The sequence below is a fragment of the Myxine glutinosa genome, chromosome 4 (genome assembly GCF_964187855.1).
Source record: "Myxine glutinosa chromosome 4, kmMyxGlut1.1, whole genome shotgun sequence".
Lineage (NCBI taxonomy): Eukaryota > Metazoa > Chordata > Myxini > Myxiniformes > Myxinidae > Myxine > Myxine glutinosa.
In genome coordinates, this window is record NC_136264.1 from 114,992,628 (window position 1) to 115,009,920 (window position 17,293).

Below are 17,293 nucleotides of genomic sequence, written 5' to 3' on the forward strand. Positions count from 1 at the left end.
TGGGACAAATGGGAAACGAAATGGGGGTAATGAGGGACGAAGCGAGGGGTACTGGCGAGGGGTACTGGTGAGGGGTTAGACAACGGGATAAAAGAGGTGAGAAATGTGTTAATGGGGGTAGAAAACAGAATGGCCGCTCAAGAGAATCAGATAGAGGGAGTGAGAAATGGGTTAATGGGGGTAGAAAACAGAATGGCCGCTCAAGAGAATCAGATAGAGGGAGTGAAACATGGGTTAACGGGGGTAGAAAACAGAATGGCCGCTCAAGAGAATCAAATGGAAGGGATGCAAAAAGGGTTAGAGGGGTTAGAAAACAGGATGGAAGGCAAATTGAGGGACATGAGGGACCAAGCGGAAAGGGAAGTTAACCAAATGGGGCAGCAGATAGAGGGGGTCAGAATGGGGGTAGAAACCAAACTGGATGCTCACAGGGAGGAAATGGAGCAGATGAGATGCTCACAGGGAGGAAATGGAGCAGATGAGGATGGCATCTGGGCAGGAGATGCAAGTGATGGGAGAGCAGATCAGAAGAGGAGTGAGTGAGGAGGTCGGAGGAGTGCGCGAGGAGGTGAGGCACTGTAGGGAGCACATGGAGAAGGAGGTGAGAAAGGGGACTGTAAAGTTACAAGGGGGCATAGAGGACCTGACGCAGGAGGTGGAGCAGCTGACGGTGGGACAGACGGAGTTAGTGGAGCAGGTTCAAAGGAACACTGCGGTATTAGGAGGTTTAAAAGCGACACAGAGAGAACTAAAAGATGACTTGGTGGCGACGAAGAGGGAATGTCAGATGGTACGTGAGGGACTGACAACGAGGTTGGACGAGGTGATAGAGGTAATGGAGACGAAGGACCGGCAGGTGAGGACGCACATGGAAACGGTCAAGGTAGCCTTGGAGGACGAGCTTGAGGAGACGTACCGGGGGAATAAAAGAGGTGAAGCACAAATTAGAAGAAGTGGAAGAAGGGATGAGCGAAATTAAGAAGCGACGGAGAGGGGATAAGAAAGAGATAAAAGAGGAGATAAAAGAATTGGTCCAAAGTCTGTGTTTGGATCGTGATGATGTGCTCATTAACCGGATGAGGGATTCGCAGGTGATGGAGGAGAAGCGAAGAGGAAGAGGACCCGGTGTAAGTGGTGACCAATATGGTCGTGCGTATGATGCGCCAGGGGATTTAATAAGCTTGGGGGTCGAGATAGACCCGGGTGTTCGTGAGAGGCCGTTGGTGAAGTGTGCGACAGGTCTGGTGGGCGAAAGAGGAGGTGTGCGAGAAAGTCCGACTCTGGGGTGTGTGAGGAAAAAGTGCGTGCCAAGGAGTGAGGGTGCTGGCGAGAGTGAGTCGGTCGTAGCGCGTGTGCGAGGGGGCACATGGAAGCGCGGTGTGGTGAGTGTTACAGAGGATGTAACGGGAGAGTGTGCGCGAGAAAGGTGTGTGACGGACAGGTGCATGGGGAAAGAGTGCGCTGTCAAAAGTAAGGAAGAATGCACACCTGTGGTGAGTGTTACAGAGGGTGTAACGGGAGAGTGTGCGCGAGAAAGGTGTGTAACGGACAGGTGCCTGAGGAAAGAGTGCGCTGTCAAGAGTAAGGGTGAGTGCGCTGTCAGGAATGGAGGTGAAAGTAGTGAGAGTGACATGGAGCGTGAGTTAGTTGTGACAGGTGAGCGAGGATGTACACCTGGGATGGAAGGATGCACACCTGGAATGGTAGAGCGTGAGTGGGAATGCACGCTGGAGTTGGTGGTGAGGCACGTGGTTGGGTGTGCGAATGAGAGCACACCTGTGATTGTCACAGAGGAGGTGACCGAGGAGGGGGCGCGAAGAGGTGTTTTGGTGAGGTGTGCGACCAACGAATGTGTGCCAAGGTGTTCGGTGGTCAGGTGTGTGACCAAGGCTGTGAGTGGAATGGGTGTACCTGGGTGTGTAAGGAAAGGTACGAGGAGCATGGGCACGGCTGGATGTGTGAGCAAGGAACGGGCCTGCGGGATGTAAGCATGCAGGTGAAGCATCGACGTTAGACGGGGTAGAGTTTAGAACGACTTATAGCCGAATCGGGCCCTCGGGTGCTGGGCCTCGCTTTGAACGGCCGCGTCCGTGCTCCACCAGGCGGAGCGGGCGGCAGGATAGGAAGGGTCGTCATGGCGACCACTTTTTGGTGAGGCATTCCGGCAGGCCGAGATCGAGCCATGGGATGGCTCCGTGCCGAGATGGTGCGTGGGATCTCGGCCCGGGTAAACCTCCTTCCCTGCACCGAGTGCCGGACGCATCCAGCCGCTGGCACAAAACAACCAGCATCCATTGCTTGGCTTTACGAAGCCGGGCTTTGGACAGGGATTGGCGCACCGAGAGGTATTAGTGAGTAGACTGGGTGATGAGGTTAGTGTTTTGGACCCAAAATTGGAGAAAAACAAAATTTGATGATTGGCAAGGGATTGGCAGTAGTGATTGGCAGATGATGGGGAGTGATTGGCAAATTTTTAATTTGTTGAAATTTGATGTGCAAAATTGGTAGTGAGCGATGGGCCCGGTGGGTAAGGGGGGCATCCCTGCCACCCTTCCCAGTGGGGGCAAAGGAGCAATAGTTTATGGGGTGTATGGCAGTGAAAACTAGCCCGGGTGGGTTAGGTTATATTGATAGGGCCCTAGAAGATGACATTAGGTAACGTTAAGTTTAGTTCGTGACTGATACCTGTAGTGGGGACGCAGGTAGATTAGTGTGGTTGATAATGACGTGGGAGCGCAATAGTTTAAAGGGACGACTGGGAAGCGCAAGTTTCAGAGGGGAGAAGTTAGCTGAGATGATGCCGTGTGTGTGAGGATTGAACAGGTGTGATTGCACAGGTGTGCAATTGAACAGGTGTGATTGCACAGGTGTGCAACTGGACGGGTGTGTGGAGCAATGGATGAGTAGTGAGTGTGGTGGATCAGCGCGAATGCGCTTGGGGAGAGAAGGGTGCAGGCGGCACCAAGAATGAGAGCACAGGTGTGCAGGTACAGGTGTGTGGAGAGAGTTGGAGTAAGTGGTACGGAGTGGTGTGCATGGTGCGAAGGTGTGGATGGGGGAAGAGTGGACCCTTTTCACGAGTACCCGGGGCGGGTAGTGTAAGTGTTAGGTAGAGGGTACAGGTAAATTGTGGTTGGATATTGGCATTTGTGGTGCGGTGGCAGAATGGTGTTGTGAATGGGTGCATTAGTGTTGTGGAAATGGCTGGGCGTGTAGCCTGTTAGTGTGTGTAGTTGGTTGGGCACTCCACCACTGTGAGGATGTCGGCCAGGTGAGGCCGCAGGGGGGCTCTGGGAGCCGTTAGTTGTGAGTGGGTGCCTGAGGATCCCGGGTGTGGATCGGGCAGCCCAGTGCCAGAAAGGGCACCGAGTGGGGAGAGAGCCAGAGGGCCTTCCCCAGGTAGTTAGGTTAGGGTGAGGAGCAGGTAAGCTCGGAGGCAACTGCAGTGGTGGAGGTGTGCAGGTGGGTAGACCCACTGGGAGAGGTACACGCCACAGCCCAGAAATTGTGCGAGGGCACCGGGAGATGAATCGGGGGAGTGAGACCCCAAATTGAAGAGCACCACAGTTTGGCCAATGGGAATTGGTTTTTAGAACCCATAGTGTAAGAGGGCCAATGGTTTGGCCGGAGAAAGACCCCGGGTAGTGTAAAGTTGATAAAGTCATTTAGGAAATAGTTAGGATTGATGAACCTGTCGCACCATACGCAGCCACTTACCTGTGGTGATGATGATGACTCCACACCTGTGTTTTCTTTGTTTGTGTTGCAGAAATGAGAATTGCTGTTGGATTTGTGAGACGCATCACGACGTGGATGAGACATTGGGGTGATTCCATCTCTCCCTCCCTAGGAGGGACTGATGATGAATTGGTAATGGCAAATTTTGATGTTGAGTTGAAGATGGCAAATTTTGATGTTCAGTTGGAGATGGCAAATTTTGATGAGAGTTGAAAATGGCAAATTTGATTGGTTAGGAGGGAAAGAAGACGAATTTGGTATATGGGAGGAACGGGGAAGACAGTAGGGATGTTTGTTGATTTGTAAAGTAGATGTTTATGGGTAGTGTTGTGTTTTGTGGATACAGTAAGGGGTAAGGGAGGGGCCATGTAGGTTACCTGGTGGGGGGGGGGGGGCGTACGGTAGGAACGTACCTGTCTCACCTGGTTCCCATGTGCCCCCAGTGTGCATTACCTTGCATTGCGTGCACTTTTGCGCCCTTACCACCTTACTCACTTGTCTGCTTCTTTTGTCTCCCACCTCCGAGGATCTGGCTTTGGGGTAGAGAGAGAGGAGAGAGAGGTGCTGGCTTCGCAGTTGTGGGCCTGCACTTTCGCTGTTTGCTGCTTGGATCGATACACCATATGGACCGCAATGTTTGTGGCCACCCACCATGGACCGCAGCTCTTTTGCGGCCAAGCACCACCCATGGATGGACCTGTGGGTCAACGTGGCACCTATGCCATACAAGGTGAACCACTAACAGTTGGCCCCCTGACGGCCACAATAAAGAAATGGACGCGGTTGGCGCCTTTCTTTATTTTTCTAAGGAAGTAAGAACGCCAAGTGCACCACACGAAGGCAAGACCAGCGGCAGAACATCGGCCGGCTGCGACACCACACAGTGATTCATAAACACTTTATTGGTGCACCGGATGGTGCTCACTGTGTGATGGGGTGGTGCTTGATGCTTGGAAGGGGTGCTCTGCACATTATTAAAGGCCGTAGGCCACAGAGCACTCGTGGGTTGGTGTATCGATGCTAGCATGCGTGCTCTCTCTATGCATAACATCTGCATGTGTTCCTCCAAAAACAGGTCCTGGATCGTAGTGTAAATATCAGCGTAGTCTTGTGTAAATAATGCTCCCTACCGGCTGTATGTTTAGTTTGAGGATTCTTTCCGGATTCGGTTATCCTGTGGGTGTGTTTCTGTGAGGAGAAGGGTGCAACGTCGCAGGGGGACATATTTACTCATTTGTGAATATTTGTAAAACTGTCGCACTCAGGGTAGAGTTAATAGTAGAGGGAACTACATTGCGTGCCACACTAAAGTAGGTAAAAATTTATCGGGTCGGGACGCCCCGAGGGTAGAGAAGGGTGCAATGTTGCGAATATGGAATTTGGCCTCCATATCCGCTTGTAAATATTCCCCTATTTCCCCAATACTCCCCAACTATCCCCAATCCCCCATTCCCTAGTCCCATTGTCTGTAAACAACAATCAGTAGAGCCGACCTTCCCCTTTTTCCCCCATTAAATGTCGTGCCCAGGTCCACCGCATCTCACGTAGACAACTTTCGGACATCTTGCTAGTTATTCTTAGTCTATGTCAGTTAAGGACTCCTTTCCATTAATTATGACTCTTCGTTGCACCAGAATGTGATTATATGGCACCAGTAGTGAGTTTAGGACCTTTCCCATACCTCCTTCCATCTTCTTCCCCAAACAACAACAACAACAACAGCTACAACTACAACTACAACTACAACAACAATTACAACCACAACGACGCTGCGCGGGGGGAGTGTGCGTCCTCCCACCAGCTCGGTTAGCCGCCATGACCATGCGCTCCACGGGGTTACCACGAAGGGGCTGGCTGTCAGCTCCTCGTCAAGGGCGGAGCCTGGTAAACCCCCCCGCACGCACCCAATGAGAAGCAACGTGCCGATTCCACGAGGCGGAGCTAACGAGCCGAGGGCGTGTGACTCCCCGCCGGATATACGAAGCGAATCACCGGATGTGACGTCAGATGCGCCCCCAGCTTGAGACGACAAGACGCCACCTCGAGCGCTGTGAAACCTCCTGCATCTACTGGACCGTACAGAGTCGATTCTGACCTTTGAGCCCAGGTGCACCTGGAGCCATCGATCCTGCCTTTCCTAGCCATCAAACCCCGTGTGAGTCAGCCTTTTGTCCCGTTTATCTGTCGTCTGTTGGGAATAATATAAGAGTGTGTCTAAGTGCTTGTCTTTCTATGCTGTACCTCTTGTAGTTGTAATCTAACCTTCCGCCTTAATATAACCTCCTCCGGAGGTCTTGAGAACTGAACCCTGGGTGTCGTGTCATTTGAAACCCAGCCGTGTGTCCTTTTCCTTTATTGCCTTTATTGACCTAGCGTAGCGCGATTAGTCAACGTTCGAGTATAATCGGGTAACTTGTGCAGACGTGGTCATACCAAAACCGCTCGGTAAATAACATCTAAGCCACGTCTGTAACAATATATATATATATGTATGTATATATATATATATGTATGTATATACATATATGTATGTATATATATATATATATGTATGTATATATATATATATATATATATGTATGTATATATATATATATATGTATGTATATATATATATATATATGTATGTATATACAGTCACGTGTAAAAGTAAGTACACCCCATGTAAAGTTTTGACTTTTTCAACATATTTCAACATACAGATATATATATATATTTATTTTTTTTGTATACTGAATCGAGGCTCGTGGAAGAGCTAACATTTATTTCACAAACAAATCAACCAGAAAAACAAAATATACAAAAAGAGGGAGCGGAAGACAAGATGGGGAGAGAAGGGGAAGCACACAACCACAACATTTGAGAGCAGGGAGAAGTGTGGGAGGGAGAGGCCTTGGGGGGAGGAGGCATGGGAAGGGGGAGGGGGGGGGGAGAGGTATAAAACACAAGGGGATCGAAATTAGCAGGGGTAGAAAAGATCAAGGTTTTGGATGGGGGAGGATAAGAGATGGTGGTGAACAGCTGTTTTAAAGACCTGGAGGGTGGAGTGGGATTGAAGAGAGTGAGGGAGTTTGTTCCAGAGGTGGGAGAAAAGAGGAATGAAGGAGTGAAGGTGAGCAGAAAGTCTTGATTTTGGCAGTTTAACCATAAGAGGGTTGCAGGCAGATCTTGTGCGACCTGTAGGAATATTTGGGGGACAGAGCCCAGAGAGAGCTGGGGGGGCAAGGCCAGAGAGGAGTCGGTAGAAGACGGAAATATTTGATCTTCATTTCAACAATATTGATAGATAAAGGTGATATAACATAACAAATATCATGAAACATTTACATTTTGTCATCCATTGTATAATTTAAATGAACATAAATGCAAATTTCACGTGTGGAAAAAGTATTTACACCCTTGGCTCTAATGGGTGGTATTGCCCCCTTTGGCAGAAACAACCTCAAGTAGGTGTTTCTTATAACTGTCTACCAGTCTCTGACATCGACTGGGAGAAATTTTTGCCCACTCCTCCATGCAGAATTCTTTCAGCTGTGCGATGTTTGAGGAGTTTCTTGCATGCACAGCCCGTTTCAAACCCCACACATCATCTCGATGGGATTTAGATCCGGGCTTTGACTTGGCCATTTCAGAACCCTCCATTTCTTTCTTTTTAGCCATTCCTTGGTGGATTTACTGGTATGTTTAGGGTCATTGTCATGTTGCAAGGTCCACCTTCGGTTGAGGTTCAACTTTATGACAGATGGCCTCACATTATCCTCAAGCGCCCTCTGGTACAATGAAGAATTCATAGTGGATTCTGTGATGGTGAGCTGCCCAGGCCTTGATGCAGCAAAGCTGCCCCAAACCATAATATTTCCAACACCGTGCTTTACAGTTGGTATCATGTTCTTGTGGTCAAATGCTGTCTTTGGTTTTCGTCAAACATGTCTTCTGGTACTGAGGCCAAATAGCTCTACCTTTGACTCATCTGTCCAGAGCACATTGTTCCAGAAGTGCTGGTCTTTGCCTATGTGTTCATTGGCAAACTTTAGTCTTGCCCTGATGTTCTTTCTGGAGAGCAAAGGTTTCCTCCTGGCACACCTCCCATGTAGATCAAATTTGTGCAGCCTCTTTCTAATGGTAGACTCGTGCACTTTGACATCAACAGTGGCAAGAGCTACCTGGAGGTCCCATGATGACATTCTGTGGTTCTTAGAGACTTCTTTCAGCATCTTGCGGTCTGCTCTCGGGCTGAACTTGCTGGGGCAGCCTGGCCTGAACAAGTTGGCAGTTGTTTGGAATCTTCTCCACTTCTAGATGATCTTCCGGACAGTCGAATGATTGATTTCTAATTGTTTAGAGATCTTTTTAAATCCCTGCCCAGACTCGTAGGCATCTATAACCTTCTTTCTGAAGGCCTCAGAGAGCTCTTTTGATCTAGGCATAGTGATGCCGCACACTTCAACAACAAAGAGCAAACCAAACTAAATGTCTGAGGTTTAAATAAGACAGGTTCCTCCAAGATCCTCTCTAACAATGTTCTAATCATTTGCACCTGAGGTGGTGCACCTGATTCAAATTTTAGGTATTTGAAGTAGTGATAAATGTAGGGGTGTACTTACTTTTTCCACATGCGAAATTTGCATTTATGTTTATTTAAATTATACAATGGATTACAAAATGTAAATGTTTCATGATATTTGTTATATTATATCACCTTTATCTGTCAATATCTATCTATAATTCCAGTAATCTCTGTGTGTATGTATGTATGTATGTATGTCTGTATGTCTGTGACCGCTGTTTCTCGACAACCACGGGTCCGATATACTTTAAACTTGCCAGGTATATTGCTGGGGACCCGAGGATGTGCCTTTTCAAAGTTTCATATTAATCGGACAAGTAGTTAGCGAGCTATGTCCAAAAAACGATTCAACCAATCAGAGAGCAGCGAGCTATCACGTGTGCCGAACGTGGCGAACAGACTCTGCCTCGGACGGCACATTGAGAGCGTATTCATTTATTTCACGTTGGCAAACTATGTTGGCGTTAAACTATGTTTTAAAACTAATTAAAACTACTTTGCGATTCTTTCGCTTTCCTGCGCGTTTGTGCACGCTATGGCGATTTCTTTACCAAACTCCGCAAGCCGTTCGCTTTGGACCAAACCATTTCATGTAAATAGAGGGGGGGGGGGGGATTGTCACCGTACTCGCAAGCCGTTCACTTTGGACCAAACCATTTCATGTAAATAGAGGGGGGGGATTGTCACCGTACTCGCAAGCCGTTCGCTTTGGACCAAACCATTTCATGTAAATAGAGGGGGGGGGGATATAATTTTAGATATATATATAGTACGGGCATGCCCTAGTTGTTGAAATGAAGATCAAATAGCTGTATGTTGAAATATGTTGAAAAAGTCAAAACTTTACATGGGGTGTACTTACTTTTTCGGGAAACCACTAAAAAGTAATGGCAACCATCATACAGGTCCCTTAGAATAGTTATTTCATAGCAGACCATTATCTTCGTCCCTTTCCCTTATTTTGGGTGCACCAGGCATCTTAATGTGTTGGGGAACGGGAAAGACAGGTCCTCCTCTTATCTTACTATAATTCACCAAATGTCCATCCATCTGTCTGTCTGTCCGTCCATTCGAAGGTACAGCAAAAAAGGCTGAACCGATCGCAACGATATTTTGGGTGTGTAATCCTGGAATCTCCTGGAGTAAAATAGGCTCTATTTTTTTTCCAATTTCAGCTTTGGCCTCCAGCATTTTCAGGTTTGGACTCCCACATAACGTTATTTTTCCGGGTGCCGCACAAATGGCTGCACCGATCACTGCACGGCTGCACCGACTTCAGACCGACTAATTCAGACTGAGCAGCTTACTCTTGGTGAAAAATTGTGCATGCATTTATGAATGATGAAAAATAGAAGACACTCCAAAGGAATAACAAAAACAGTTACGTTGCATATGTGTAGTTCAATTTCACTCATTGTAAAATTCCAAAACGAATCTGATGTTTAAGTGCCACACGACAATAAAACTCAAAATGAAATTTTAACACCAACCAAGCACAACAAAACAGTCCATGTTGCTTTCCAATAATCTACTACCAACAGAACAAAGTTTTCAACTGACTTCATATGAAGGTGGCCGGATCACGCATTCATGACATTCTCTGCAAGCTAAGAGTGTGCCTGCGTGCCCAAACTCTTGGATTTTGTCGTGATCAATCATTACACTCACCCTGCGTTATGGCGTACCATGCATTTTAGCACCGTTTTTGTGAAGGTGGATATAACAAGTCATAGCCATCCAACTCTTGGGAGCATGGTGAAACACCTGAGGGCCAATCAGGTCGAGCGGTGACTCACTCTTTTTGCCATCCAAATGGTTATTTTAATTTTACCTCCAAAAATGGTTTCATCATTAGCGTGTGTGTGTGTGTGTGTTTGTGTGTGTGTGTGTGTGTGTGTGTGTGTGTGTGTGTATGTATGTGTGTGTGTGTGTGTGTGTGTGTGTGTGTGTGTGTGTGTGTGTGTGTATATATATATAAATATATGTGTGTCTCAAAAAAAAATCGGGAACTTTACCAGGTACTTGCATTGAAAGTTGAGGTGCTGCAGACCGGTGCCCTTTTCAAGGCATTTTGGAAATAATGGGGGAAGAACAAAAAGAGTTACGTTGCATTTGTATATTTCTATTCCACTCATTGTAAAATTCCAAAGCGAATCTGATGTTTAAGTGCCACGTGACAATAAAATCAAAACTTAAATGTTAACATCAACAGGCACAACTAGATATTGGCAATCACCAAGGGTACGCCTCCCCAATCGGGGAGGCTCACCCTTGGCGATCTCCCGTGACTTACCCTTGGCATGTGATCTAATGATGGCATTATTTTTTTCAGACCACCATATGACCATAACCTTCAACATTTAAGGATAGACTGGAGATAAACAAAACTAGCAACGGTACCCGCCCTACGGGCGGGGCTTCAATTGGGTGGCCCAAATGAAAAGGCAAAATATCAGAAATTGAAGGCTTTTTAATATATACGAGTATTTTAAACGATTTATATAAACATCCGTTAAATCATATCACACGCAAATCATCAAAATCTAAACAGTATTTGTAGAATTTCAATAAAAGCCACATCACTGTACATATCGGTAAATATTATTCCATCGTGTTTCAAATTTGGGCAATGGGCTCTCCAATATTCGATGTGTTCACGATTTGAATTACGTAACCTAACGTTTGTGATGATGTTTTCATTGTGACGATGTTGTAACGATGTTTGTGTTCACGGTAGTGTTTGATGTGACGGTGTGAACGTAATTTCGTAATGTTTTTCGTTTTTATTTCCGTAATCGTTTAATGAACGTTTAATGTTTAATGAACGTTTAATGAGCGTAAGAATGAGCGTAATGATCATTAAATGAATGAATGAATGTAATGAATAATTTGATGCGAAGCGAAAGACGCCTCAGAGCTGTCAAATTCATAATCGCGATGTCGTATGTACTCCCCAGACCCCATACGTGTTTCCTTCATTGTAGAAACTACCAAGTCAACAGTTAAAAGGATTTTGAGCCGACAGGTGTTATGGCCTTGGCAAGATCGATGGAGACAGCGATCTGTTAACTTATACACCGCCCAAATAGCTATGTGGAATTCTCTCATGCATAGATTAAACCCACGCTGTTTGAACTTTGGCCAAGGTCATTATTTACTTTTAATGATGTTTATATATGAATCAAAAAGAAGATAATTGGTTTTGGGTCGTCCTTTCCGCATATCTCGTGTGATTGTGAGTTGGAGAGACGACCATGATGGTGGGGAGGGGGTTGGCATTCTCTCAAGCAGGGTTTCAACCCATGTCCTTACAAAAGGTCTTTGTCCGAGGTCACCAAGTCCGATCGGTGCAGCCGTTTGTGCGGCACCCAGGAAAATAACGTTATGCGGGAGTCCAAACCTGAAAATGCTGGAGGCGAAAGCTGAAATTGGAAAAACGATATAGCCTATTTTACTCCCGGAGATCCCAGGATTACCCACCCAAAATATCGTTGCGATCAGTTCAGCCGTTTTTGTGGTACCTTCGAACGGACGGACAGACAGACGGACGGACAGACAGACGGACGGACATTTGGTGAATTATAGTAAGATGTGTCCCATCTACAGTCTATCCATAAAACTCAACAGCATGAAAATCTGAGGAACATTATTCAACTTATGATCAAAAAGTTTTTTGTTAATTAGGTCACAATCCAAGAAAAAGTACGTCAAGTACTCAAATAAAATAAGTGCAGGTACGCAATTATGTTTCAAGAACTTCTTGGAAGGCTAAGCGGTCTTTGAGATCATACGATGCCAAAATTGAGCATTGACAAAAGACACCCTATTTTTTTAGACCGCCTTTTGACCTTGACCTTTAACTCAGAGGGGTATGATGTAAATTAAGTGTCAATGCGCCTTGTTGTAGGATATCTAGAAAGGGCAATTTTGTTCTGATTGGACCAAATCTTGGTCGAGTTATGGTGACACATGTAAAAAAATTATATCTGGGTCATCAACTTAATATAAAACTTAGATCGAGGTCAAAATCATTATCTCAACCTTGCAAACGTTTTGTTCCCATTATTGATGCAAATTTTCATTCCAAAAGTCCCAGCAGGCTCTGAGATACAGCTTGGGCATTAACAGAAAAAGGGGGAAAAACAAAATGGTGGCTTAGTATTCCTTGGGGCGTAAGGCCTTTAACCCTGAGGCGTATGATGAAAATGAAGCCTAGATGCGCCTTGCTCAAGGCTATCTGGACAGGGCAATTTCGTTCTGTTCGGACAAACCTCAGTCAAGAATTGATAACAAATGATTTGGAGTGTAGAGAGTGCAGGAAGAATTATTATTTTTTCTAAATGGTGGTTTAGTACTCCTGAGGGGGTCTAATAAATTATGTCGTACCAAAAAAGTAGGGTGCCAATTGAAGAAAGAAACCCTACAACAGCAATAATCCTTAATAAAAGGTACAGTCTATGATGCATTCCATGAATGTGCTACCAATATATCAAAGTTCCCAACAGACTTCACACAAAGATGGCCCGATTACGCATCCGTGACATTCTCTGCAAGTTAAGAGTGTGCTTGTGCACCCAAACACTTGGATTTTGTCATGATCAATTATTACACTCACCCTGAGTTATGACGTAACGTGCATTTTAGCATCGTTTTGTAAGGGTGGATATAATAGCCGGCGAAGCCGGTGTTGTGAATGAACGGGTACGTATTATGTTGAAAAGCCAGATTTTGCTGAATCCTTTGAGAATTTCGAAGCTTTGACGCACCGAATCGCTCCATGGAGGCCGCCATCTTGCGGATGCAGAAGTATGCATAAAAAATTGCGAAAAAGTTCAATAGGAGTTTGTTTCACCCGTCTTTTTTTGATTCACAATCTTATGCACCTCTAATTTGTAATTGAAATACTTTAAGACCAACCACGTTCCCCGGGCCTGCATGGGCCCTGGTTATCTTCAACGAAAATCGTCCCCAAACACCGGAACCAATGAGATTCGAGCATTTGAAAAGATATTTCAAAAAAGCTTATTACCGCGTTTCAGAGGCTGAAAACGGCGTCAAATATTCTAAAATTGATGAAGAATTATTTTTTAGAAATCTCGCGGCCGCAGGGGATAGTTTTTCACGGCCGGAAATATCCGAAGTTGAGACGGAATTCACCGAATTAATCAAGAAGTACATTTTGTAAATTTTAATCTCATCCAGAATGCAAATGGTGTCATTTTGAACGAGGTTCGGTACCTACTACACCTACCTACTACCAACTACCTAACCTACTGATGCCATAGTGATGGGTAAAATAGTGGCAAGAGGCTTTGGCATCACCGGCTCATTGCGGCTTTGCAGTAGGGTACTAGTAAGTCAGTCATCCAACTCTCGGGAGCAAGTTGAAACACCTGGAGGCCAATCAGGTTGAGTGGCGACTCACACTTTTTGCCATCCAAATGGTTATTTTCATTTTACCTCCAAAAATGGTTTCATCATTAGTGTGTGTGTGTTTGTGTTTGTGTGTGTGTGTGTGTGTGTGTGTGTGTGTGTGTGTGTGTGTGTGTGTGTGTGTGTGTGTGTGTGTGTGTGTGTATGTGTGTATGATGCCACATGTGTGTATATGTGTGTCAAAAAAAAATCGGGAACATTACCAGGTAGTTGCATGGAAAATTGAGGTCCTGCAGAACCTTGCCCATTTTCAAGGCATTTTGGAAATATGGGTGAAGAACAAAAAGAGTTACATTGCATTTGTATAGTTCTATTCCACTCATTGTAAAATTCCAAAGCGAATCTGATTTTTAATGCCACACGACAATAAAATCAAAATTTAAATGTTAACATCAACAAGCACAAGATATTGGTGACTACCAAGGGTAAGCCTCCCCCGATTGGGGAGGCTCACCCTTGGCGATCGCCCGTGACTTACCCTTGGCCTGTGATCTAATGATGGTAATATTTTTTTCAAACCACCATATGACCATGACTTCAACATTTAAGGATAGCCTGTAGGTTAACAAAATGTGTCCCATCTACAGTCTACCCATCCAACCCTATAGCATGAAAATCTGAGGAACATTATTCAAGTTATGATCAAACAGTTTTTACGGCGTAGCCCATTGGGCAGAGCCGTCTAGAACAGTATTTGTCCATCTGTATGTATGTATGTATGTATGTATGTATGTATGTCTGTCTCCTCAAACGTATACCAATCAGGGCTGAGAATCTGGTCACATGACAGGGTGATGTGATTACGTGTGATGTCATTACGGCGATGCAGCGTCTGACTCCCCACACACCGCCATTTTGATTTATATGCCGTTCATGCCGAACATATCATTGAACCTGTCATATATCACAATCACCATGCTCTACCTTTACGTTTTTCATTCAGTGTGAAACACAAACAAACCGATTGTTAAAATGACCATCGAAAGCATCGGCGCTACGTTCTAACAATACGGTACATATAGGCCTTTGGCGTTATGACATCTTCGGATCGCTTCGGACAAATTAAGCCCAGGTTTCTTAATACAGTAGTGTATTGTTTTAGTAGTTTCGTTTTCGTAATAATAATAATAATATAGTAAATATAACCATAATACTTTAATCCCAATGTCGTGAATGGAAAGTTAATGGATTGAAGCGGTGTATGGTTCATGATCAATGATGAGCGGTGTTTGGCACTAATATTAATAACCACGGAAGTAAGGAATTCACCTCGGTTTTTTTGAGAGTAATATTATCATTTTTGAAATAATGATAATGTAACGTTAATATTATAGTAAATCCAATCATAAAACTAATCCCCTCGTTGTGACTGCAAACGTACTGGAAGTTAAAATATAGGCCTATCATCTTCTACATATTAAAGAAGTGGCAGTTTTGTGTCCGTTACGTCATTACGTCTATGATGTCATTACGACGGCTGATTGCAGCGACCAACATTTTAATTTAGAAGTACACCTGCTCACTACGGGAGTCGCAGGGAGGGTCATTCCTATTTGGGGTATATATATTACAGTCTCTCTATGATCAGGTCTCAAGAACATTGGATGTGTTCATTTACCAAGGTTCTTGTGGAGAGATCGCCAAGTGATTTAAGCATTTTAGCAAGCACTCCATTCAAAACCGTTAAGGAATGGCTGACTTGGCAAGCGCTAGCTAGGTCCTTGGTAAATGAGCACACCTCCAACCCTTGCGGGGTACATAGATTACAGTAGATCTTTGCTCAGTTCTGAAATTAAAACTTACCTCATAGATGTCGAGATTCCTCCAAATTTCTTTGTTTAATGTTATAAACAGCATTAGTGACGGTTTGAAAAGCTAAACATATGTTTGTGGTTTATAATATTTTACAAGCCCGGCTACGCCGCTGTTAGACTTTTGGTCTTGTTTTTGTTAATTAGGTCACAATCCGAAAAAGTACGTCAAGCACACAAATCAAATAACAGTGCAGGTATGCAATTATGTTTCAAGAACCTATTGGAAGGCCAAGCGGTCTTTAGATCCCGCAATGGCAAAATGGAGCATTGACAAAAGACGCGTTATTTTTTCAGACCGCCTTTTGACCTTGACCTTTAACTCAGAGGGGTATGATGTAAATTAAGTGTCAATGCGCCTTGTTGTAGACTGTCAAGAATGGGCAATTTTGTTCTGATCGGACAAACCTTGGTCGAGTTATGGTGACAAATGTTAAAAACCAAAACAAAACCTATAATTGGGCCATTAACTTAAAACTTAGATCAAACTGCATCACTGAAATAAAATCCTGGCTTCAAATCAACTTCCTCAAGCTTAACGGTGATAAATCTGAAATAATCATCATTGGCCCAAAAACGCTCACAAAATCCACCCATAACTTTGCCCTCAACATCGACGGTATCCCAGTATCCACCTCCCCTCACATCCGGAATCTTGGCGTCATCTTTGACCAAACCCTCTCCTTTGACAAATACACTAAACAGATCACAAAGTCAGCCTTCTTTCACCTGAAAAACATTGCCCGTCTCCACTCATCCCTCTCCTCCACGGCAGCAGAAACCCTCATCCACGCCTTCATCACCTCCCGTCTGGACTACTGCAATAGCCTCCTCTATGGTTCACCCTAAAAAATCACCAATAAACTCCAATACATTCAGAACTCCGCTGCCCGTCTACTCACCCATTCCCGGACCCGTGACCACATCACCCCCGTCCTTTACAAGCTTCACTGGCTCCCCATCCCCCAGAGAATCCAGTACAAAATTCTCCTCTTGACATACAAAGCCCTCCATAACCTGGCCCCATCCTACCTGGCTGACCTCCTCTCCAGACACGCTCCCACCCGCAACCTCCGCTCTGCTGGTACCAACCTCCTGACCCCCTCCATCCGGACCAAATTCAGATCCTGGGGGGACAGGGCCTTCTCCATCGCTGCTCCCACCCTCTGGAACTCACTACCTCACACCATCAGAGACTCCTCCTCACTCACCACATTCAAAACATCACTAAAGACCCACCTGTTCAACACTGCATTCAACATTCAACCCACAGCATTTAACCCCTGACTATCACTTCTCCTTCTCCCTCCTTTTGCTTTAAATATTTCCCTATTGATTCTTGTCTTTTTGTAATTGTTGTTTTCATGTATTGTTATGCATTATGTTTTCCACTCTGTCAAAGCGCCTTTGGGCTTCTTGAAAAGCGCTATACAAAATAAATGAATTATTATTATTATTATTATTAAGGTCAAAATAATTATCATAAGCTTGCAAACGTTTTGTTGCCATTAATTAATTATGCATATTTTCATTCCAAAAGTCCCAGCATGCTCTGAGATACAGCTTGTGCATTAACAGAAAAAGGGAGAAAAAACAAAATGGTGGTTTAGTACTCCGAGGGGTGTAAGGCCTTTAACCCGGAGGCGTATGATGAAAATGAAGCCAAGATGCGCATTGCTCAAGGCTATCTGGACAGGGCAATTTCGTTCTGATCGGACAAACTTCAGTCAAGATTTGATCAAAA

At 44.9% G+C, this 17,293-nt stretch overlaps 1 protein-coding gene across 50 annotated transcripts in view; it reads right to left on the reverse strand.

Moving 5' to 3' along the window:
- LOC137425109 (inter alpha-trypsin inhibitor, heavy chain 4) overlaps nucleotides 1-17,293 on the reverse strand; it is a 332,019-nt gene that overhangs the window by 134,309 nt on the left and 180,417 nt on the right. For 29 of the 50 annotated variants that reach the window (XM_068113193.2, XM_068113169.2, XM_068113208.2 and 26 more), the window contains 2 exons: nucleotides 13,942-13,977; nucleotides 10,321-10,362 (listed from right to left, as the gene is read on the reverse strand). The exons of 6 other annotated variants lie outside the window; for them this stretch is intronic. In XM_068113193.2, the coding sequence (XP_067969294.2) occupies nucleotides 10,321-10,362; nucleotides 13,942-13,977 (78 nt within the window). The remainder of the gene's footprint in view (nucleotides 1-10,320; nucleotides 10,363-13,941; nucleotides 13,978-17,293) is intronic. 15 more of the 50 variants (XM_068113203.2, XM_068113188.2, XM_068113191.2 and 12 more) reach the window with 2 other exon arrangements.